At 39.7% G+C, this 25,140-nt stretch overlaps 1 protein-coding gene across 1 annotated transcript; it reads left to right on the forward strand.

Annotated features, from left to right (window-relative positions):
* Positions 1-892: 892 nt before the first annotated feature.
* emc2 (ER membrane protein complex subunit 2) lies at positions 893-25,140 on the forward strand. Its single transcript, XM_085422518.1, has 11 exons — positions 893-1,005; positions 1,814-1,927; positions 5,140-5,204; positions 6,145-6,230; positions 7,845-7,902; positions 13,544-13,629; positions 13,905-13,964; positions 17,006-17,087; positions 17,221-17,331; positions 19,051-19,155; positions 23,713-25,140. Exons 1-11 carry the CDS (start codon positions 903-905, stop codon positions 23,797-23,799), a joined length of 957 nt encoding a protein of 318 aa, XP_085278644.1. The 5' UTR covers positions 893-902; the 3' UTR covers positions 23,800-25,140.

The raw sequence follows: 25,140 nt of genomic DNA on the forward strand, positions 1-25,140 counted from the left end.
CCATTAGGGCCCTGGCCCTCAGTGACACCTTGGCAGACGGGGGAAGGCTTCCACCCCAGAGGAGCGTGAGTGACTGTTTTACTGTGGCGGTTTCGGTATTCTGTACTCCAGCAAAAACCCAACCACATATCAACTGACTGCCATATGCAGACTTGAAAATTACAAGTGCACAAATAGTCAGAGCTGAGTGTAATTTAAACTGTACATACAATGTTATTAATTGTGTCTCTGACAGGCATGATGACATTTCATTGTTGCCCTATACTGGTGAAGCCAGACTGTTTTTTTTTTTTTATAAATCATATCAGTGTCCTACAAAAAAGAAGAAGTCATGGACAAATAATCATGTTGCCCTCTCACCGTTAGAGCATCGGCAAAGTATGCATAGCACTAGGCTATGGTCAGTGAGCAGCACTGGATATGACATCAAATCTCTGAAATGTCTCTGTAAGCAAGTTTGTGCTGAGTCCACATCAACAAGTGTGTAATGTGGTAAGAGAGAAGTGTGCGAGCAAGCATCCACAGCGAGGGGATGAGATTCACAGAGGCTCCTGAGGGAAATCAGAATAAAACGGTAGATTTGCTTGGAAAGCACATTTCATATTTTCAGAGGAAACCGAGATGCCGATTATCCTACCCGATACTTAAAAGGGAAACATAAAACCGGCAATGGAGCGCGAAAACGACATCATCTGGATTGTAAATGCCTTCTGTACCTGCTATTTATTTTGGGATGTATTGCTGAATACTGCAATGCAAGAGAGGGACCTAATTTACCCTAAGGCTAAGTCTAGACAAAAACACTAAGGATTTTTTATTGTATGAATAAAAAATACGTAAGCTGTTTGGATGAATTATAGCACATCTCAAGCGTTATGAAAGACTTGGACTTAATAATAATAATGCATAATCGCAGCAGGCATGTCCATGACGTAAGCACGGCGTACGTTATCACAAAGGAAAAGATGGCGTCGGTAGCAGAAATGTACGATGTAGGATGGGAAGGTAAGATAAAATATAAAATAGCTACTCTTCAAGTGTCACACAGGCACGTGTTCTTACTTTTTGAAAGCTTCTGGCGTTATCTTGCGCACTGACATGACGTGGAGTCGTCGCTGTTCCAGACTTAATATACGAGCTCTCAAGCTACCCTTTAAAGTGGTTAGCTAAACATAGTTAGCAAAGTGTGCTACCCAGTCAGTTTTATGTTCGCAGTAGTCAGTAACCGCTTCATTGTCCCTAGCTTCAGCGTAATGATGGCGTGAAAGCACCGGGAGTGTGCAGTGGAAACCGACGTTTGTCTCTTTGAAGAAAAGACACAGGGCTTGTTATCATTTTAGCCCGGGTTGGCCTAATGCAGCGGCTAACGGTAGCCACCACAGACTACGCAGGTGTCGGGTCCTGTAAAAGAGCTGGAACACGGCGACAGTAACGCAGTACCGTACTAATGTTGATGCTGCCTTTTCTCCGCCTGCACTTGTGTGCATTCATAACGTCTCCTAGTTGCTCGAACATTTTCGTGTCATGCTGTCAAATCTGTTGAGCTAAATACATGCATAGTATATGAAGTTTGGTGTGTGTAATGGTCCTAATATCGTAAATCTCTTCAGCCACACCGGTTCAAATGCCGGACAGGTTTGAGTGCATTTATAGGTAATAAAGTGTGATTTAGAAAAGCTGTATGCCGCTCACACTTGACAATCGTGTGGTAGAGTGCTACAGAAGTGAAGGTCTTGAAATAGTGAATTGTGTTGCAATCTGTTAATTTTCTCATTTTGCAGTTGTCCTTATTTTTCATTGTCTCTGTCCAAAGAGATGAGAGATAAGCTGCGGAAATGGCGAGAAGATAACTACAGAAACAGTGAACAGATTGTGGATGTTGGTGAAGAACTCATCAGTGAACATGCATCTAAACTGGGAGATGACAGTAAGTGTGTCAAGGCTGAATAAATCTGAAGATTGTCATCTTATGTCATTATAGACATGTTTTTTGTGTGTGTGGTTAGGTGGAGTGTTAGACTTAAGAATACTGATTATATTATATTATTTGGTAGTATTAAAACAGGTAACTAAACATAAAAGCAGAGAAAATTTTGTCTTTGTATGACAAATTCAAAACAACAGGAAAAACTTTATACTTGTAATAAAACAGTGAGTTGTTTGTTCCTTTTCACTAGTGGCGACCTTCAAAACTGCAGTATTTAGGCAATAGTTTAGGATTTAGACTTTGTAGTGACTAAAACTACTTAATAACCCTCAGTAAAATTTGTCAGTAATAATTTTCTTGTTCTTAGAGAGAATCAAAACGTTGTGGACTTTTTAATTTCTGGACATGATCTTGAGCTTACTGTGATGTGGATCATGCAGATAAGCAAAGACAGTTCTGAGAATACAAGTCTGGACAGGGGATAATGCTTAAAATGAAAAAGGGTGAACGGAAACCAGTTCATATTTTAATGTCTTTGGTTTGATGAGTAAACGTCGATACAGAAATTAAATTGGTAGATTGTCAGGAAAAACACTAAAACATGATTATTTTCCAGAAATACAGTGAGCAGGAATACAGCCCTACACAGTTTAATAGTGTAAAGAAAAAAAGAATAAGGAGTGTATTCAGTTACCTTTCACAGTGCACACCATATTGTTATTCCTGCAGATTTTATTTATTGTTTTAGCTGCCCTGCTGCACTACTTCGTAAAACTCTCCCTTTTCCTCAAATCATAATGATTTACAAACCCCTTAAAAGAATCGGACGCACACTTGACATGCTATGCTTTTATTGAAACCAACTCCTAAATTGGCTGTGAAATGAGATGGCAATTATCAAAACATGAGTTGGAATCATTAAAGTGAAGAAAAACTAAGGGCATTTGTTTGTTTTGGCATAAAACCTTTTGGGTGGAGGCTGGGTGTATTTCATTTGGCTGAACATGTCTAGTTTATTTATCAAAGCTGCTGGCTTAACATGTTGCGCTGATTTCCATTAGTCGACTTGTGCAGGCACTCTGTTATGTGTTATAGAATGTTGTAATGTCACAGTTGACTTAAAGAAAAATTGTCAATAAACATTTCATATTTTTAAAGCTCACCACAGAGTTAAACATGTTAAAGGGTTAGTGCGTGTTATGTTGGTGAGGCTTAGCATGACTTGCTTCACAAGCAAATAAATATAACATGGAAGAAAATGCAGAAAGTGTTGTCATATAACCACCTATAACACCTATGTAAATTTCCATTAATAATTTTATTGGTGTTGAAAAATGTTGCAATGTTTGGATTGTTTAAGAATTAGCGGTATAGTTATATAAATGTCACCCACTTATCAAAATAATTTTATATCTTATTTCTTTAGAAACTGATATGTACAATCTTTGTATTTGTAATGAAAACAGTCACAATATGTTGTTAACCCGACCACATTTAGCAGATCAAACTTGCTTTGGCACAAAAACTACAGTCTGTGTTATAACAGTCATACAACCCTGAGCGAAACATCTCAGCATGGAATCTACAGAATTGTTAGTTTAACTACTTTAGTTTCACAATGCGTCAGCACTGTTTTTAAGAATATTAGTAATATTTGCAGGATTTTTTCTTCAGAATATAGCTGCACCCTTACTAAACCGCCCAAATTGTGACTGTTGTTTTTTTTCCCTGATGCCTCAAGAGATAATTATATCCATACTAACACTTTGTATTGTATTATTAAAGTAGAATTTATTTGGAAACTGTAAACAGACTGGTTCTTATGTAGTGTTTTTCTACTTTACTTAAGCACTCAAAATGTTTTATGTCTCATTTCCCCATTCACAAATGCTTTTTCTATGCCTATGTGTTTTCTATCTAGCGTTCACACAGATTCACACTCTGTTAAATTGGAGTTCAATATTCTACCCGAGGATGCTTTTGGAATACAGATTTGAGCGGCTAGGGATTGAATCACTAACCTTATGATTAGTAGATGACCTGCTCTACCTCTTGAGCCATAGGCACCATTTCAACATAATGAGGAAAGCAAATTATGGGGTTGAGTGTAACTTTCAAACAGTCTAACTTAAGGACCACCCGGCACACAAAAATGAATTCACACAAAACCATATTAAGATGTTCCACCTGTGTTTATGGTTGTGTAAATGCTTTCAAAGTGATCTGCAAAGCTTCTGCATCTAATATGCATTTAAAATGATTGTTAGGACTAATAAAAACATAGTTTTAAATAAATATATTTATTTATATTTGTTGTGCAGTCAAAGTTATTTTTAGGATCATTCCATCTAACATAGTAAAATCTGAGAAAATTCCCACTTGACCCCCATATAAGCTTTTTTCACTACTTGGAAATCTATAGTTCAGTTCCCGTCCAGATGTCAATTCCACATGTTGAAGTGTCCTTGAGCTAGATACTGAACCCCAAGTTGTCACTCTACTCACTGGAGTGTTGTGTGTCTGTGTGATAGTTATAAACCATGCAGTATAGTATAAACATAGGTAACATTTAGTACAAAGTACTTTTTTATGCTCAAAGTAAAAAAGCTGTTTAAGTAATAATCCATTCCCCACTTACTTACTTACAAAAATTAAATTCAAAATCTCACATTAAATCAGTGACATTTTTTGACACTCTGAAAATTGACTGAAATTGAATTAACTGAAACCAGTTGAATCCAGTTGTTATAAAAAAGTTTTATAATTTGAATGTACATGTGTGTTCCTGCTCTAAGAATCTTCCTTAAATGTAAAAGTAAAACTACTGAAATTGAATACATTTTATGACCAGTTCACTGCTAGCAAATCAATAGTATGCCTGTAAAATTTTTCAGAAGGGTGTTTATGGATGTTAGTAATACAGCATGGATGTTTTTAAGTAATAGTCAGTGTATGTCAAAAGGAAAATAATAAATGTTCCATGATGTATTAAATGAAACAGAACAGTTCTTTTAATAATAGTAATAATAATAAACTCTTGGTTCTCATTGTGGAAAGTGGGGAAAAAACATCCCATGCAGTTGTTGGGGACAGACTCTTAAGTCTCTATGTCAAGTGTATAGTTTAATATATCAAGTTTTAGATGTTATGACAGACAGTGGAATGGAAAGGGCGTCAACACTTTCTTCTTTGTCTGTGTGTTTTCTGCCCAGTATGGATTATTTATGAGCAGGTGATGATTGCAGCCCTGGACTGCAGTCGGGATGACTTGGCTCTGGTAAGTTTTCGTCGCACTTCCTCACACACCCAAAAGCTTCACTCTCTCACAACCATTACTACTTTGCAGCACCTGCGCTGCCAAATGTGAAAATCTGATTTTTATTTGGCCAAGTGGTCTTTACTTTGTCTGTACTTTGGAAAAACAGTTTAATAAGAACTGGAGTTAGTGGATGTAACAAATACATGGAGATGCACGCTTCAAGTGTTCACTGAACTTGGCATCTCTAACAAAGTTCCACCTTTTTTTTCTCTTTAGGATTTATTTGTCACGTAGTGTCACGTAATTATTCAGAGTTTAGGTTCAGAAATATGAAAATGGTCAAATCTGCATGCAAAACTAGAAGGGGTGGGGGGGACAGTAATTCAAGTAGTTCATCTCCAATCAGTATGGATGTGACAGCTCCCTTTGGCTAAATGAGTGACTCACCGAGTACAGAGAAGGCTCGAACTCAATCATTAGAATTAGTTGTCTGTTGGCTATCCTCTCAGCACTTCTGCCAGAAAAAAAAAAGCAGAAGGACTAGACTTAAGCTGATGGATAGCAGATACGATCCAGGTCACACTGCAGACTTTTCCATCTCATTCATGATAATGCTGAATGCTATTGTTACTATTGTCTTCTCTTTCACAAATTCAAACTTTGTGTAGAAGAGGAAGAAAAGGTGGAAGTAGGAGAATCTGCACTTTTAAAAAATATATTTTTCTTTTTTTAAATATAGTGATGTGGCTGTCCCAATGTGTAACAGAGAAATAACAGTTCATTTAAGACAGTGAAGTTTGCCTTATGGGAGAATGTCTGTATTGTTGGTTGTTCAGTTAAGTCCCAAGACAGACCGTTTGTATCAAAGAAGCTTTGGTATTTGCGTGAGAGTCAGCGTAACATAAAGTTTAAATACTGCCATCTATAATTGGTCTCCCTTCTGCCCACATCCTTGCAGACCTGTCTACAGGAACTGAGGAAGCAGTTTCCAGATAGCCACAGAGTGAAGCGATTAACGGGCATGAGGCTGGAAGCTTTGGAAAGGTAAGCATTGGGAGAGAGGGCAGGCAGAAAAAAGCACGGCCTTACTGTTATGTATGGTACTTTGAGAGGCTTGGGGACAAGAAAATGTTAGCAGATCCTAAGTGGTACAATGGTCTGGGTATATGTAAGTACAGTGTGTGGGGTAATGTGTGTTTATGTTGGATCACCCAGCATTCCTTTTGGAGAAAGAAGGGAATGGAGTGGGGAAAGGTTCAGTGCTGGGTAGTCCTGTGGCCCTTTAGACTGAGGTAAGGATTCCCGGGAAGGAAGTGGTTAGATCCCACTGTTATTCTGGGGGTCTCTCAGCACTCTCTGGTTTCTATTCTGCTGTTGTTTCCTTATTTTGTTACTTCTTATTCGCCTCTTTTTTTTTTTCTCTTTGCCTTCCCTGTTTTGATCTCAGTGCTTTAAGAGCGTCTTGGCTATGTAAATATTGAAATGCCACCACAATCAGAACAAGGAGTCTGAGGAAGGAAGATAAACAAGGGGGTATTTTAGTTTGTACTGATCTGAAGTCAGGGTAATTCAATCTGTTTACTACCTCACTCACATTCCCCACCCCGATTACCATTGCTGGTTTATCGGTTATGTCAGAGTTTATGTGATAATTGAGAGTGATTGCTTCAGCACTGTCAGATTAAATAAACTCCACACTGGGATCTAATTGGCAGCAGACAGAGCTACACTTCAATGACGCAGCTTCAAACAGTAAGGGCCTTCCCCTCCACACATGCATATGCTTGCCACACATACACACACATGCTTGGTCCCTAAATAAATAAAGCAAATCAAAGTGGCTTGTGAGTGGTTGCCTGGTGCCATCTGAAGTCTCCCAAAGTGTGGCTGAGTAATAAAGTGAATGTGAGGGAAGCATCAGTGCTGGAAGTAGGGCTGCTCATTGCTAATGGGAACCAGAGGTGCTTCTGTCTGTTGCGGGATTAACCATTTGTGATCAAGGAACCATGCTGTTGTTTGCTAAAACATCAGTGCTGCAGATTACTCCTTACAAGCAAAAAAACATTCTTTGGCGCCTGGTTTCACATCATAAGTGAGGAGCACATGCATCCGATTGCAAGATTTTTATTTATTTGTAACCATGTATCCATTATTTATAGCTCATGTATTTGTTCTTGTTGGCCCTGTCCAACAGTCTGAAGCACACTCTTTGGGATGCAGCAGGCTATCAGGTTCATATGCATGTTTTGTGGTAATATGTGGGCCCAGAGAGAAAAAGACTGTTGCAGACACAGACAGATGTAAAGGCAGCATTTTAATTTTGTTTAAAGGTGAAAACAACTCTACACAATCAAATGAAAATACAATCTGAAAAACAGGGAGTTTTATTTGTATTGATGTCATGAGCCATTGTGAAATTATATAAGCCACCGTATGACCAATAACCTAAACTTAAATGAAGGTTTTTCTTTCTATAGATTAATACTGATTTCTGTACAGCCTCATTGTAATCCTAGAAACCTGCCATAATGTGTACAGAAACTTAATTGTTTTGAACTCTTTTTTTTCCAAACCATCTAATTTTACTTGACTGGGAATAGGGATTGGTTTAATTTTTAATAAAATGTTTTTTCTTCCCCCCACTTTCCCATGCTGAAGGTACGATGAGGCCAACAAGCACTATGATGCCATTCTCCAAGACGACCCCACCAATACGGTAAGGAAAGAAAAAAAGAAAAGTCCCCTGCTTAGCGCTCTACTTTGCTTCACTTTGTGGTTTCAGCTTTTTGGAGGGCTTTAAATCTGTCGAGGCAATTTGGTGTTAGCAAGGGAGTAGCTAAGTTAAACTCCAGTTGGCCTCTGGCCTCAACCACACTGCTGATCAGCCTATCACCCACACAACTAAAAAGTGTTTAAGGGAGGGGGCTGGGTGGCTGGGGGGGTGATTCATAGTCTTAGTCAGTGGCAGACATGTTTGGTGGAAGTAAAGCGTAAATATAGCTCCGGTCTTTGAAGATGATGATTTACTGGGCCTTTTAGACCTCCACCCCAACTGAACAGGGATAAGCTCCCTTCCCTTCACCTTTGCTCTCTACTGGCTTCAGGTGCAAAGTGCTGCTGGATGTTAAGCTGGTAATACAAACAAGTCTGAAGTAATTCTCTGAAGCCCACCCCTTGCCATCTTTTCTTTTCAATTTACTATCCATCACTGTAAAATAACTTGCAGAAACTTGTCTAGCCAGTGTTCTGCCAAACCCACATACCTTAAACACAATGTACCTGCTGGTAATTGTTTCCATAAGGACATGTGGCCAAGCAAGAAAATAAATCTTTTAAAGGGTTTTCAGAAGAAAGCAGCTTGTTTATTTTGGCTGTAGCCTCCCCCCCCCCCCCCCCCCCCCCCAAAAAAAAAAAAAAAAAAAAAAAAGATGTGCAAAAAGTCCTGTGCCATGGTGCCATATGGATTCCTTTAGATGCATTAGATATTTTCTTTCAGCAGGCAGTGTGCTAGAGACACATCATAGGTACTTTGGATTTCATTTCACAACATCAGCTTTGTGCTTTAAACAGGAATAAGCTTGTTCTCCGTGTGTCATGGAGAAATAGCCTCCCTATCTTTATCTTGCAAGAGCTGCTGCCTCCCATCAGTCTCTGTCTGTCTCGCACTCACTTTATAATTATTTGTCGCTGTTTTACACTGAGATTGTAAATCATTTTTGCTGGTTAGTATAAATATAATTTTGTTTTACATTACAATTATAAATATACATTTTTATTTATCCACCCTTATGCTGGATTCAGACTACATAACATTGACAGAAAAGCTACAGAAAAAAATAACTTTAGCATTACATCTTCCTTTAAATCTTGCATAACAGTTCTGTAACTACTGTAAGGCTTACCAAGGTAAACATGGTGGATTCTGCCAGCTGCTGAGAACTTTTTACACCAGTCAGCTGTGTAGAGCTGTAAACATGACAAAACAAAAGAGAAATTATACTTCTGTTGCAATTGGTTTAACATTCTTTTCCTGGAAATTGTTAGCTGGCACCTCCTTCCTACCAGATGACATCATGCATATCAGAAACACTAGCTAGCATGATTGATTATGGAGCAGTGTGTTGTCTTTCAGTGTTCAGTGACTGACCGTGACTGTGTGTCATAACAGCTACTAGTTCAATGGTATTTTAACGAATACAAATTAAGCATCAGATCAAACGTCAAATTCAAAATGTTTTAGCTTTCATTAAGGCTAGAAATAACAAGAACTTGAAATTCAGTTTTTCCTCTCACTGTGATGATTTGTTGGTTGTTAGAAATAAAAAAAAAAATGCAACTTTTTCAAGAGGTAGTGACAATTTATTTTAAAACCCGAAAACTACCCTGAAAATAAGACACTCAGCAGGAGTCATATAAGGTTTATTGTTGGATTGATAATAGTTTTGCCATACATAATGTAAAATATGGATATAGTGAAGTGCCTAAAATCCTGCATTCTATCTGAATGCCACCATATGGTGATAGCTGTGGTTGGGGAAAGAGAATTCAAGTCCAAGTCAAGTCTTTGGGAAAAATGTTTTTTGTTTTATTTTGTTTTGGGGTTTTTTTTTTGTCACGTGACATCTGTAAACATTTTATTGCTGAGTAAATCTTGGTCATACTATGTTTCAATTGAAGGATTATCTGTGGTATGAAGCTGCATGTTTACTGGCTAATGAGTTGTCAATCACAGGTCATTAGACAATCCCTCCTCCTTTTCAATACATCTGGTCTTTTGCAACCAAGATGGCAAAAAAAAAACTTATCACAAGGCTTCAGAACAGGACTTTATAAACCAATGGATGATGTTATGGTAGTGTTATACTGTCTATGGGTTGTTCTGAAAACAATGAAACAGATACACAGCTGTTGCTTGATTGAGCAGTAAGAAAGATAAAAAGTTTAATGAGAGGTTATTAGATTAGTGTCTGAGCTTAATGAGTGCAGTTATTGAACCAATCCGGAACCAGACATGCTCTGGATCCAGCAATTGCAAGCATGGCTGCAACTAAAGCACAGAGCAAACATTTTAAAGATGGGTTACCAACAGTGATTAAATTTTTCAGTCATGATGCCTACCAATATTTGGTAGCACAAAAGTGTCATTGACATTTTTGTCATAGCCTGCTCTCCTGAATGACTCTGTCGGTCCGTTTCAAACAAGGAAATAAGACTCGGGTGATTGCAGTGAATATTCTGACACGCTAACGAAAATGAGATTCAAGTTGCAAATTCTGTGATTTTCTTCCAACGCTGTCATTGTCACGTACAGTGATTGGCACTCAGCCAACTTATGTTTGGTTATTAGAATGATCTGTAGTGAATTGTTTAAATATATCCACTGTTCTGATAATGTGAGTTGTAATTTCAGTGAGTCCCAGGACACCTCCCAGACATGGCACAGATCTAATGTAGATTGCAGGGACATACTCGGAAAGGGAATGGTCTGTTTCCTGGTCTCTGCGTGCTAGAGACTGCCACCCTTTCAAGCGTAGGCTGACATTCAAACCTGGGACTGGGAGTGGAACAAAACAGACAAATATGTCCTCTGTCTCTGAGATGTTAACCTTAAACCTTTTTCCCAAAATCCTTGTCCTCAATGGGTGTAGTGATGCAGGGTGGAGCGACGATTCAGTGACATCACTTAGGTCACCTGTCTTATTGTGAGGGCTGCCTCCTCCCTACATGTTCTCCAACATGCTCTTAGGATTCGGGCAGGGGATGGGCCTGAGAAATGGCGGAAAATTGGCGACCACAAGGAAGACTTGCGAGGCATCCCAGCATGCGAAGCACAGATTGGAAACTGAGCTGTTGTAATTACAGGCTGTGGAATAGATGTGGTACCCATTAACCAAAATTGTTGAATCAACAAAAATTGCTCAAGGTTTTTTTTTTTTTTTTGCCATGGCGCTGTCCAAAAAATGTTTCAAACTCTTAGCCCTTCCATTGCTTGCTATGTTCCAATACCTACAGCAATGAGCTGGCAAAATTCTTGTCTGCGTGCATAAATGCGATTTTTCCACCTTTTTATTTCTTCCTGTGAGTATTTTAGATTATGTGGTGCAAACAGCATTTGCAAAAAAGGATGTGCTAGTTTAGGATTTGTTTAAGAATGAGTGGACTTAGTGATTACGTTAATATTAAATTCCAACGCTCTCATTTCACCCTAATTGTTCAATATAAAAAGCTAGTATTTCTTAAATAAGCCGCTGAGGTCACACAGACGACTTCTGAGGTTGACCCACAATCATATGCAATTAGAGATTCATTGCTAGACAAGAGTTTATTTGTGCGGGAAAAGCAATGTGAAGTTTAAAGCCTCACGTCAATGTTTATTGACCACATAAATGTGAAGTATACTCTGAAAACTCTTGGAAGCGTTTGACTTTCAGACTTTAAAAAACGATTCGATAGTAACTTAAACAATCTGCTGTGTATGGGTGCAAACATACCTGTGGGGAAAAAATAAATAAATAAATGCATAAAATACATTTTTAACCTGTTTCACACATGTCAAGTGTGCCACCTGTGTTGTGTGTTCATGTCTCATCATAGGGAACGAATGCTGTAGGTCAACTCATGGTGCAGTGTTGACACAAATATGCTAGTCTGTACTTTTTGAGTGTCCTCAGAGCATTAATTAAAAAAAAAAAAGTCATAACGACAGAGGGATCAGATAGTCAAATGCCAGGTTTTTGTTTTTTTTCTGGATCAGTAGCTAGAAAAGAACAGGGAGGAGTAGGTTGGAGTTACTTTATGTTTAATAAAGTGCTCTGAAATGTCATAGCACTTTATTAAACATAAAGTGCTATGACATTTCAGAGCAACAAGTTCCATATGTTGTTTTGAGCCCAAAGATGTTCTTTATCCAAGAAAAAAAAAAAAGGGGGGACAGAGAGAAGTGGGTGTGTGTTGAGGAAAGATCTTATTTGTGTCTTTAATTTGAAGTGAGTATAAATTCTAATTTCATGATAGACTGCAGATTAAATTGGCGCCCTCTTTGTTTTAATAGTCTGAATACAGGTAGGCAATAGAATTGTGATGCACAATGTTGCTGTATGGATACAAAGCGTGTCACTCCAACTCGAGAGAAGAGGCCCAGCCTTCTTATCTCTTCTCAGATTTTATTGGGAAAGTGCTGACCAGATGTAGTGAGCACATCTCTCTCCTTTGAAGAATTTCAGGACACTATTCTTCATCTGTCTTGTTAGCTTCTTGAACAATAAGTTGCAGCTCAAAGATGCGCAGTCCAGATCATCCAGGCTTATTAAAGAAGAAGGTATTAAAAGGAAATAATTAGCCATTCACGGTTCACTGCTGGTTGATAAATTCATGAAATGTTAATTTTCTCTCAACTTGCCTGCCTTCTGCTTATGTTAAAATATTCTTTCCTTTATGACGATGATGTCTTGTTGCACAGCGCTCCTTTTATTTATTTTTTTCGGTTAAAGCTGCTGTGTGTCAGCAGGTCTTTGTCCCAGCTTGATGGATAAGTGGATTTCTTACGATGGCATTGTCAGAGGAGACCCAGATTTACAGCCCCTAGACATGACTCATACACAGCCCTCAATGGCTTTGGTTATGAGAGGAAGCCCCACTCAATCAAGTGCCAGTCCATAAATAAAATAAGCTGTGGCAGGGCAGTGCACTCCTAATGGAGCAGCAGCCCCTGTTAAGGTTTTCACTTACTATCAAAAGAGAAGAAGGAGGTGGTCTGGGGCGAGTCTAACATTTGGAAAAGTCAGGGCAATACTTTCTAATTCAGATTGATGAGAATCTAATCCACCTTAAGGTCAATTCAACATCAAAATGAAGCGGAAAGCAATTTTCAGCTGATGTAAGTCAGGCTGGTGCAGCGCTAGATGCGTGCTGTGCCGGCAGGAAGACAGGCGTTGGGGTTTGGAGGAGTGTGCCATTTTCCCCACTTGGTTAGGGGATGACTCACCACTTTATCTCAGCCACTGAGCTCATTCCAACTTCCAAACATTGACTCATAATGTGTGTCCGTATCCCGTTGGACATGGTCGCTAACTATCTCCAATTATGATTAAAGTCCCGCAGTAATAATATGAATAAACTTAACAAAGTTAACTTGACAGAGTCTTGTCTTTTTGACTCTGTGGCTGTTACTTTGGAAAGAAAGTGCAGTTTTTTCTTATAGAAAATGATTCATTGTCATAATGGAACTTTAAGAAAGCTTGTGGTACACTGAAAAGTGAAACACTTAGACTCACAACTCTTACACTCCCTCATGCTCTTTACCCTCTCAACCACTTGAGAAGCTGAGTTCCTAATCCTGTTTACACTCTGCTCTATAGGCAGCAAGGAAGCGCAAGATCTCCATACTGAAGGCCCAGGGGAAGAGCACTGAAGCCATCCGGGAGCTCAATGAGTATTTGGAGCAGTGAGTGTTTGTTACAAGGGGGGGGGGGGATCAGCCACCCCTTCTCTTCATCTCCCCAGATTTTTATTTTAATTAAAAACGAACCTGCTTTCAAGAGTGCTGGCATGATTTGAGCATAAAATGCCAACAAATGCTGTCAGCTGCAAGACTGTCATTGTTATTATAATACACAGTGGTTGCTTAATCCTAATATTTTTTTTTCTTTAATATGTTAGTTTCATTTATTGTTTTACTCCTCTGGAGGAAGAGAATTTAATGTCAGTATTTGTTTACAGGTTTGTTGGAGACCAGGAAGCATGGCATGAGCTGTCAGAGCTCTACATCAACGAACATGAGTAAATGCATTTTTATATTTTAACCAAAACTATTGTAGTATTCACTTCCCTGAAAGCAGAGCCAAATTTCCTTGTATATATACTTTTTCATCTGCCTGTTCTATGTACAGCTTTAAAAAGCTTGCATTCTTTGTGGTTATATTGGGACCCACCTTTGCAGTTACAATACCCAAATCCAAACACTATTCAAGTCAAACATTTGCTATGGTCATTATGATCAAACTGATGCATTGTTTTATACAGTTGGAGCATAAACAAACCCTTTTCTTTTAGATAAAGGATTCTCCAATATGTGATTTTGTAACAGTTAACACAGGGAACAGCATCACCATGTTCATCATAGTTTATTAACAAATGCACATGGATTGATCTAGACATCTTGTGTAGCAAAAATTTGGTATTTAATTGTTGTTTAAGTGTGAGTTGTCGTGTCAAGGTTATCAGACAAAAAGTGACTTGGTACAGCTGCTTCATGTTTAGGTTGCTTGTGTCAGGACTTCACATCATTCTGATGGCTTGATCTCCAAAGGGCCGTTGGATGGCCACAATGGAAGGCGTTGAGATGCCAAACTCAGCCAGGGGTCTGAATAGAACCCTGGCTGAGTTTGCCACATAAGACTGGTTTAATAGGATTTCAGGCTTAAGCCCCCACCCACTCCTACATATGAGAGCAGAAAGACTCCCCAGCCTGATATCTCAGTTGCCAGGGAGAACTGCCAGACAGACAAGAGCACTGTAAGACAAAAATAATTTTGTTTGTGTCACTGTTCATCCTTCCTTAATTGTCTGGGGCTCAGAAGTTAGTCAAGCGGTGTCTGTAGTTTAACAACATTTTTTTTTTTAAATATATATATATATGCGTGTGTGTGTGTGTGTGAGAGAGAGAGAGAGAGAGAGAGAGAGAGAGGGACTTGACTGTTGTTGCTCTGGTAGGAAGGCAGCAGCAGCAGGAATGTGTAGCACGGTGAGAAGGCTACTTATTGGATATTTCATGCTTTGTCTGGGAGGCTTTATTGCTGTAGTAGCCAGAGGAAATCCTAGGGTGAGCGGATTATCTCCAAGCTTATCCCAACACTTCTAATATCACACCATTCACTCCCACAGCCCTCTATCTACAGGCGTGTCAATTTCTTTTCTTTGTCTTCTTTATTTTGGGTTACAAACTCCCTGTTTCCCCTCCTCCTCCTCTTCCGGATAGTGAGGCATTATCACCACTCTTTTCCACAGGGATAGATCAGGAGGCAGAGGGAGAGGACACTTGCTGTGAAATTCCCAGGAGAAGGTGGTGGCACTTTAGCCGCCCCCCTGCCACTAGAGAAAACAGAAGTTGATGGAGAAGCAAAGCAAGAGAAATAAACTCTCCTCCTCTCACTGCACAACACCCTGGAAGCTTAAAATAAACAAAGCAGTCTGTCTCTGCCTTGCTGCTGTTAGGGTTGTAGTAGACAGCATTAACAGATTAAGAATGTAATTAATAGCCTCTGAGCTGACACTGTTAAAACAATCCGTATGCCGCTGATGTTTAGACAGGAGATTATTTTGTCTGTTGCAAGTATTGCTCATAGCCACTGTTGGAATCTGCTGCTGGCTCTCATTCTGACCCAAGTTATGAGCCTGTTCAACCAAATTGGACTGGTCATCCAAAATTGCAGGATAAATAGTAATAATTTTTTCAAGCATACTTTGAATCCAATTTTGTCCAATGCATAGTCAGAATGTGGTATTAAAATGGGGGGTACGCCACTGCTGATGGTTTTACTAACCTCCAAAAGAAATAAATACAGAGTCTCACACATGATGGTGACACTACCCTCGCTCAAGCACTGTGGTGTAGAAGGAGCTTAGAAGCTGCCATAAAGAGCACATTGGGTTAGAAGCTTTCGTTGAAGAGTAGAAGAGGTACAAATTTGGCTCCAGTACAAGACTGATGGAGCAGGCACTGGTGTAGGCCACAGCTATTGCACGAGCACATCTGAAAGTCTTTATAGAGAGGAAGTAGTAATTGTAAGCAGCCCCCAACCTCCCAAGCCCTCTGATCTCCCTTTCTACTCAGCCCCTTTCCACTGTTTTTTTTTTTCTTCTCCTTTCTGTGTCCCCACCTTTCTTTAGCTCCTATGCTCTTAATTTTTCAGCTAGTTACCATGGCAGACTTCAGGTATACTGATAAGTTTTTCATGTTATTTCAAGCATCAGTCGGATCATTTCATTTCTCACAAAAGCAATAAAAAAAGCAAAATGCGTCTTTGCATTTTGCTTTTTTTTTATGAAGTGAGAAATTTGAGAAGTCTTTAACAGGGTAAAAGCCTGTTCACACAAGCAAGATTTTTGTTTTTCAGCTTATTCTTTGATAAAGTTTAAGTTATATGTAAAATCTTGAAAGGCAAATAAAAATACAGAATTCCTTAAGATATTAAGGCTTGACTACAAAACTTTGCCCATTTTCTGTTGATAGGTCTGCTCTCTGTCTCGGCTATGTGCCTATGTGCTAGCTTGCATTTGGTTAGGTGTGCAGACGTTTTATGGCTTTGTGTCCAATGATATACTGTATCTTAGCTTGTCTTGGCCTGGTCCTGTGAGGGGGGGAAACTGTGTATTAGAAGTGGAGTGGCAGCAGATTAGGTCAACAGCTCAGCAGTCTGCTGCTGAGAAGTGATCTCATCTGAGTATAGGCACAGTGTGCCAGCTCTTACTGTAGTGCTGACCTCAGGAAGGTAGTTAACTACACATTAAAGACAGGAAAAACACACAGATGGACACAGTGTCCCCAGTGGAGAAAGAATCACCACACTAGATAGGCTTTTACCTTAGCAAGCTGTCTAGACCAAATACCCTTTATTGTAAGCGTCTGAATAAACCTCTCATCTGGTGGGCCTTTATATATTATAAGTCTGTCACCTGTGAAATGACGTGTACCCTGTGCAGTCTCATCTCAGACCTGTGAATTTACTGAGCGTACCCGTTGTGCTTCACAGTTGAACAACCTTAAGGATGACACATCCACAGCTGTATCAAGCTTACTGTTTTCTTTGTCGCTTCCACAGCTATGGAAAAGCTGCATTTTGCCTGGAGGAGCTGATGATGATCAATCCTCACAATCACTTGTACTGTGAGCAGTACGCTGAGGTAGGTAACCACCTGGATGTCTGTCACCAAATACAGAGCTGATCATATGTTGTTTATTCAGATGTCATGTTGTCATTGCTTGAGCTGCCCTTTAACACGGCTTGTTGCTTGTGTTTAATGCCTCCTCACACAGGTGAAATACACTCAGGGGGGGCTGGAAAACCTGGAGCTGTCCAGGAAGTATTTTGCCCAGGCGCTGAGGCTGAATAACCGAAACATGAGGGCATTGTTTGGTCTGTACATGGTGAGTGCTGCTTTGAATGAAGAGAAAGTGGGAAAGAAATACAACAGTGGTTGAGCCTTTTTTTGTAACACTGTGGTTTTTCAAGGTTGAGGCTGGCCACAGTGTGTCAAGACTGTACTTTCTCTATCTGTATGTGTGTGTGTGTATGTTTTTGGGGAGAGCTCTCAGACGGGTCAGCTCGCTGCTGACTCAGACGGTGAACTCCAGCACTGGAAAAGCCTGCCCCTCTGGAGCCCTTTATTTTAGTAATAATACCCCCTTGGTGAGACTTTTTCATGTTTATGACTTGAATAAATAAAGTAGTTATGGGCTAAAAAGGAGAAAAGCATAAGGAAGAGAGCAGCACAGCTGTTGCCAGTATTTTGTGACTGCACTGGCAAATTATACAATCAGGTTCTAGTTTAATTGGAATATTGGCCAGATAGCCCATTCATCTACATATTTGTTTAAACAGGATATTGTGTGCTAGTGCCAGTGCATCATACGTAAGGGAGATCTGACATAAAAACACAAACAAAGCAATGCAGGGAGCAATAGGCAGAAAGTGGAAGCAGCTCTTTACGCAGCGAGCCCTGGTATTTTCCTGTTTTCTGGACTGGGATTCTTCATTTAGTCCAAACACCTCACAGCAACCCACACCCTCTGAAACATCACAGGTCTAGAAGAGGAGCAGTGAAGGTCAGATCCAAGACATTTAGTCCTGCTAATTCTCAAGTCTGACTGGCGAGAGAGCAGGTTTCTTTTTTCATGATTATTATTATTATTATTTTTAATATATCGTCCAAAGACCCTTGGGTCTTTAAAGGATACTTCAGGTGGTTATTTATTCTTGTAGTAGTTAAAGAACTGTCTTAATGTGTTTTGCACATTGTTAGCTAGCCTCGATGGTCCAAACAGTGACAGGTGCAAGTTCAACATAAGGGAAAACTTTCACCATCTTACACCATCTGAGTCAGTGTGGCACAAGACCTGGTAGCACTGACCACAGACTGGTTGTGGACTGGTAACTTACACCACTCACTTGGGGATTCCCCTCCACAGTTGTGCACACAGTTATTCAGGGATAGCCTGTCTGTGTTGACATCATCTAAATTGAGGTTTCTCTTGAGCTAAAAAAAATAGAAATAAAAAAAAAAAGCTTACTAAAAAAATACAGAAGCCAAACCATTTTACAGAAAAAAAAATAGGGCCAGGTTGATTGGTGCGTAGCTAAAGTTTCAGCACACTGGTAGGTTGGGCTTTGAAGTGCAGGCAGGGTAAGCCCTCTGGGGTTTGCTGCGTGGAGATGATGGCAGGAACATGGGAAAGACATGGGATTTGTGGTTCGGAGGGGAGCTGTCGGGGCAGGCAGAGACCGTGATTCACATGGCGCTCCTTTCATTTCACGTCAGGCTTTTTTCAAAACATACAAGGTCCTTTCATCGGCGGGAATCAATGGTGTTGGAGAAATTAGGCCCTGTTAAGTGACAATTTACGTATGAAGCATTAAAATGCTCACTTTTTCCTCTCCGTAAATGATTTCCCCTGTGTCATCAGGCCAAGGTCTGTTTTTTCTCTTCATTCTGCCACAATGACTAGTGGAGTGGTAGATGGTAAGAGTGGTTGCACATTCATCTCCATTACGCTTTTATTGCTGTTTCACCAAGTTTTGATATAAGAACACCCCTTCCCCTGTTCTCTCCTTTGCATCTTCCTTCCATCTTGTTTTTTTCCTTCTAGTCTGCAAGTCACATCGCTGCCAGTCCTAAAGTTAGTGCCAAGGTGAAGAAGGACAACATGAAGTATGCTGCTTGGGCTGCCACTCAAATAAATAGAGCCTATAAGGTGAGTTACAAATAGACTTTAATCTAATGTGATGTGAGTGCACCTAGCTTTTAATTTTTCTTTCTTTGGTGTCTCTTTCCTGCTGAAAAACATTTTTCCCCCACATCAATCTTCACTCTACCAGACACTGAAAACCACCGATCAGAATTTTCTGCTATGTTGCAGCTTTCATGGAGTACTTGCACACAATATTCAGAGATCCTAAAATCCCCCTTATTTGCATAGAATGTGAAAAGTATTCCCTACCCAGTATTGACCCTTAAATGCACAGCAGTCCTGTAGGATGCCTTTGACTTGCATGGCTGTAATAACAGCCCTGACGTCTTTTACTGTGTCTGGGTACATTTACTGTTAATGTGTTGACTTAAGGCCACAGCGTCTGCTAAGACTTTATCCTGCAAACTGGCTTCACAGATGAGCTTCTTGCAGAGCCACAAGCTGATTCTCAGAGGACAACACTAAACTATAGCGTGAGAGTAGTCTACTTCAGTCTTTCTCAAAGTGGGATATAGTGACCCGTAGCTGGATTTGAGGAAAAATGTAGGAGGTTCATAGCAGTTCCAAAAACCGTTTACGTATGTTGTCTGATTTCTTCAGTTCCAGTGTTTAACTAGCTGCTGTTTTAATATTTTACAAACAGATTCAGTCTTCCCTGTGAGGCGGTCTTCCATTAAGTATTTGCTTTGCCCTATTACTGTAGAGAGCAAAATTTGGGAGAGAGAGAAAGATAAAAAGGAAGCCATAAATAAGGTTAATAAAGGATGGATGTGGACATGCATGCATGTATTTGCTGCTTTAGCAAGGAAGGGGCAAAAGTAAGGAGTTTGTCAGATGGTATCACTAAAATGGTTTACAGTGTCGTCCTGGCAACCAAAGTACGAAAGCATAAAGATTATTTGCCATACTTGCCAGATGTATTGCTTATTTGGGCACCAAACGATTGTAATGTAATAAGTGGTTCCTCACTCAGCTTCTGTGGGTCCTACAGAAGCTGAGTGAGGCTTCCTGCTGAGCCTCTAAAGACCTTGTCTCACCACATTTGACTCTACTTGCCTTATAGGCACGTTTCACATGTTGAGCCCTCAGTCTGACAGTTCTGTTGGAAAAAGTGTGCATGTAACATGATGGTGAACTTTTTTGCAGAAGTGTCACAAAACGGCTCTAAGCTGTCACTTGCTCCTTTGATTTGAGTGAAAAAAGAATAGAAATAAAATAAAAATAGAAGAGCTGTCGTTGAAGTGGTACAGCTTATTTGGTTTAGATTAGCACTTTTATATTTGCAGAATGTCTTGATAAATTTAAAAAATGTTGAGCTGGCTTAGTCAATGCAGAATGTCTTCACTGAAGTCAAGTGCATACTACTTTTCACTTTGATTTTTGTGCCTACTGACCTTATCCTGTCTTAGAAAAGCTTTGATCTTAGCAGGGGAAAAGATGAATATCCCACACTGATAGCATTTTTTTTCATATATCTAAGACTTAAAATAAGAAAACAGCCCTGATGGTTTTTTTGGTTAAAATAGTGAAACTGTATATTCTTGGAACTTTCATTCCTAAGAAAAATAGCATCTTATTGGGCTTTACCAGAAAGTTTTTAAATGTTGTTACACAGTAGCATAACAGGGAGTGTGTTAAAGGCTTTAATCAGAGACAGAAAACACATCTGTAATATAACTAATGAAAGAAATTGATTGATACATGATACACTTTCATAGTGCCTAACTGTATAAAGTTTTTATTCTCATTAGTTTTATAGGAAGAAAAAAATCTTTGGTGTATTTTTTTCTGAATTGACCAGTTCTGCAACAATTTATATTTTTTCCCAGGGATTTAATGTGCTTGAAAAAATAATGGCCAAGATGAAAATACTCTGGGCCAAGTTGTAATAGCAGGCTAAAGTAGTAGCTACTCTTAAAGGCCATTGGACAAGTGTGTAAAAGCTAGATTATGTGTGATTTTGACCCTGTGCTGACGATAATGAAACACCTCAGTCAGTCACACCTTTATCCTCCAGGGAGCATGATGTGAGATTCATCGCAGCCCTCTGCTTCTGCCCTGCTCTGCAACCTCCTAGTATTTGTTTAGTTGCTTAGTGGAGTTGTGTGGATTTCAATTCAGCTGTGAGCGTGCGACCACATTACGGGTATGCATACCTGGCTGCCACCATGTGTCACGTGTGCTTCTTTTTTTCCCCCTTCTTCCCTTTGTTGTGTGAGATGAGTTAAATGACAAGGTGTGAGGTTGCCTCTTTTAGTTCTTCGATCTCACCTCGGGTAAAATGACTCTTGAGATGCCCTCCATCAGACAGCTGCTGGCTGCTGTGCGCTTGTGCTGGCTGATTGATTGCTCCTTTAAAGCGTCGCCCTTGTCAGTCGTCCACTTTTATTAGGCTCCGGTACCTGGTGATTGTCATACCTTTGTGTGAGGAAACTGTGGGCAGGTGAGTGTACGAGGGAGCAGACATTGGTGAGGGGTCATGACTGACAGGGTTGCATTTCAAAAGAGAAAAGAAAAAAAAGTAATTACTGTGGTGAAGTTGGATGTGCAGGAGACCTGGAGATGTGTGGGTTGTTGTTCCATCAGGGGTGAAAGTAGTACTACATAGCCTGGCCTCTTTTCCTAACTCTCTAAACAAATTCTCTGATTAGCTCTTCTGTCACGGACAGAGGCTCACACTGCGTCATGACTCCATTATCAGATGCTCTAAATAGATGTGGAGCTGTCTAGTCTGCTCCTACTTGTAGAGCAGAGCAGGAGTTAATGTGGTGGTCTCACCTCAGGCCGAGGAGATAATTGACTACTGGGCTCAGAGTAATGGCGCATTAGACAGCAAAGCAATGAAATGCACAGATCATTATAGCTACCCCACCACACAAACACACACACACACCCTAAATCTAGAAGAATGAGTCACCCTTGGAAATTACACACCCAATTGTACACCTTAGCCAACTGCCCTCTCTAAGTTGGAGTTTGGCAAAAGGAGAAGGAAAAAGCTTTTACCATGGAAATACAGTATGGACTAGGTTAAGCCTACATTTATTTCCTGTTTGTAAAGGCTTGAGAAGGACCAAACGTTGAGTGACTAAATATGTCACAGCAATAAATCAGTGCTTTATGGTATATGTAGAATTTTAAATAATCTGCTTAGCGGTGTTATTCCTCAAACATCCCAAGCATCATTTTTTTTTGGTCACACCAGCCTTCTTCATGCCTTTCTTCACTACATCCATGAACCTCCTCTGTGGTCTTCCTTTTTTCCTCCTGCATGGCAGCACCATATTCACTGTTCTTTGTTCCTCCTCTGTACATATCCACACCATCTCAGGCTTACCTCTCTAACTTTGTTTTTAAACTGCTCAGACTGATTACAGCTGCATGTGTCAGCTCAACTGTCAGTAAAAGTGGCTTTGTGCTATTACCCAATGGATTAGCTATGAAAATATGAAATTAACCATCTTATAATTGTTATGAGACTGAGACCACCTCTAAACATGTTAATTTCATTACTGGAAACAAGACTCACTTTTAGGGATGGCGTTAAGTGGGCCCTTCAGGAACTGCAGTTCTTCAGCATGTGTTGGCATGCTAACATGCCAAATTTGATTGGCTGATTATTAGCATTTTGTTAATCTGATTTTGACTCTATTATTATGCTTTTACATTTTGCATGACCTCAACCTGCTGACTACATGAATATAGAGCCTTAGAACTGTTTACTCTGGATTTATTCACTGCATATATGTTGTAGTTTACTATACAGAATTGTCATAACATACAGTAACTACAATTAAGTGAAAATGAGCAGGGCACATAACTTTTATCAGCTGATATCATTTGCCATGTATGTCTTTCTTTAGACATGGTTACAGACAAAATTAAATCTATGCCTGTATAGGTAAAGTTAATTGAACTGACTCATTTTGGGCCCCTGGTTCCTTGCCGATGGTTAAGGAAGGCGCCTTCCGTAGTGGTATTTTTTGAGGGGGTGCCTTATCCATGGCAAAGTTAAATTGGGTAGAAAAAGTGTGTGCTTCTGTGTGTTTGCATGAGTAATCTGATACATGTCTGCGGATTATAATTTGCAGCACTTCCTGCAAAACCCTGTGGACACAGTGCAGAAATTAGAGTAGGGTGTTACATACTTCTATACTAGAGGCCATGGAAGAGGACTAATGTGGGCATCCTGTCTTGGAGCGCACTCAAAATGAAAATGGCACTTACGCAACAGTTGAGGAAAAATCCTGATTGGAGGTATTATTTTACTTTGCATGACCCATTTACCAATTCTATTTAATGACCACTGTTGCGTCTCTGATTATTTCTGCTTCTATGCTTCTCCATTCTAAATGGGGAAAAGGATGTTTTTGGTTAGTTGTTGAAGCATGCTACTGGGTGGATGAGGTTATCTCTGATTCTGTGAAGCTGTGTTTAAGTGTGTTTGGCTCTCCATTACGTTAGTTGGCAGAGAGATCTAATGAGTTGATGTCCTCTTTTTCCCCCTTCTCTCCGCCCTTACTCTGTCTCTGCCACTCACCTTTGTTCTCTGACTTGCAGTTGGCTGGTCGTGGGACCAAGGAGAACAAATGCTCCATGAAGACGGTGGAGGAGATGCTGGAGTCGATGCAGATCACAATGTCCTAGACGCCCTTGTGTACATCGGTCCTTGGAGCAACATGGCAGCTCAAGTAGCCTTGCAATGTGACCAGAGTGGTTGTAGAAATTATTATTTTTTAATCAGGTTCGGTTCTGTAAGAGGACATTTGTTATGCTCAAACACATTGATTTTGCCACCTGCCTGGGAGTTAAATCCACATATTTCAAAATGACTAACAAACATACAAAGTGTCTCCTGGACTGTACTAACCCTCCCATTTCTAGGTTCTTTTAAGTTCAGCTAATATCACTAATTACTACATTTGCATTAATGATATGACTGTAACCAGGAGAAAAACAAGCTGTACAGTAAATGTTATTTTTAAGAGATCCCACATGTCTGCACTGATGTCTGCTACTGTCTGTTTCCATTCTATCTGTAAATGAAAAAAAAAAAAAACTAATTTAATAAACCAACTGTTCCCCCCCCTATTTTATTTTATTTTTGTTAAATCTTTTAACGTGTTTTCATAGAAGTTGAGTATAAATTTTCTACCCATCTGTGTCAGTTTAAGAGCAGGATACGTAGGTTGTTTTTGGATTTCTGTTTGTTGGCAAATTTGCACCTGCAATAATTGTCCTGGACGATTTAAGAAGGGCATCTGTCATTAAGGCAGCAGCAGGATCAGAGGTATGACATATTCCACTGCTTCTCAGTTACCCCTCTGAACAGCATTTGAAACAGCTTTAATACACTTGCGATTAACTCTGTCATTAACATGTGGCATCTTGTTAAAAACAAAAAACAAACTGTTCATAAAGAGAGTGCATTCATAAGAGGAAGGGAAGAAAAAACATCTTAGTTCTGGTAAGTTTTGTTACTTCTGCCGTTCACTCAGTTCACTCAGTTCTGTGATGGTTGAATGTGAATCCCATCCAAATGTGCACCTCAAGTTGTTGCTCACCCGTGCAGGGTCAGCTGTTACTTCCATTTCTTTTGTTTATTAAGTCAAGGCAATTGTCTCATAATTTCACTCTTCGGCGGATGGAAAACTTGAGTGTCGAGTTTATGGTCTTTTTTTGGACAGCGTTTAAGCTGAGAGAGTAACTAGCCCAGAGATGGGAGTGTGGAAAGCCATTTTCTCAAGTTTTTAATACTCTCTGACCTTGGTCAGTGGATGAACGTGTCTGCATTTGATTTTTCTCACCAATCTGATGGAATCGGTAAAAACCAAGGGACATTTGAGAAAATGCGGACATGAATTCTTTTTTACAGGAAAAGCACTGAGGCTAAATTGAACTCTTGTAGTTGCACAATTGGAGTAATTTGATTTGAAGCTCTGTGTGTGTGTGTGTGTGTGTGTGTGTTTTTTTTTTTTTTGTTTTTTT

This window comes from Rhamphochromis longiceps, linkage group LG11 (genome assembly GCF_057381845.1).
Source record: "Rhamphochromis longiceps isolate RC_006_pf linkage group LG11, R_longiceps_female_GT1.1, whole genome shotgun sequence".
NCBI lineage: Eukaryota > Metazoa > Chordata > Actinopteri > Cichliformes > Cichlidae > Rhamphochromis > Rhamphochromis longiceps.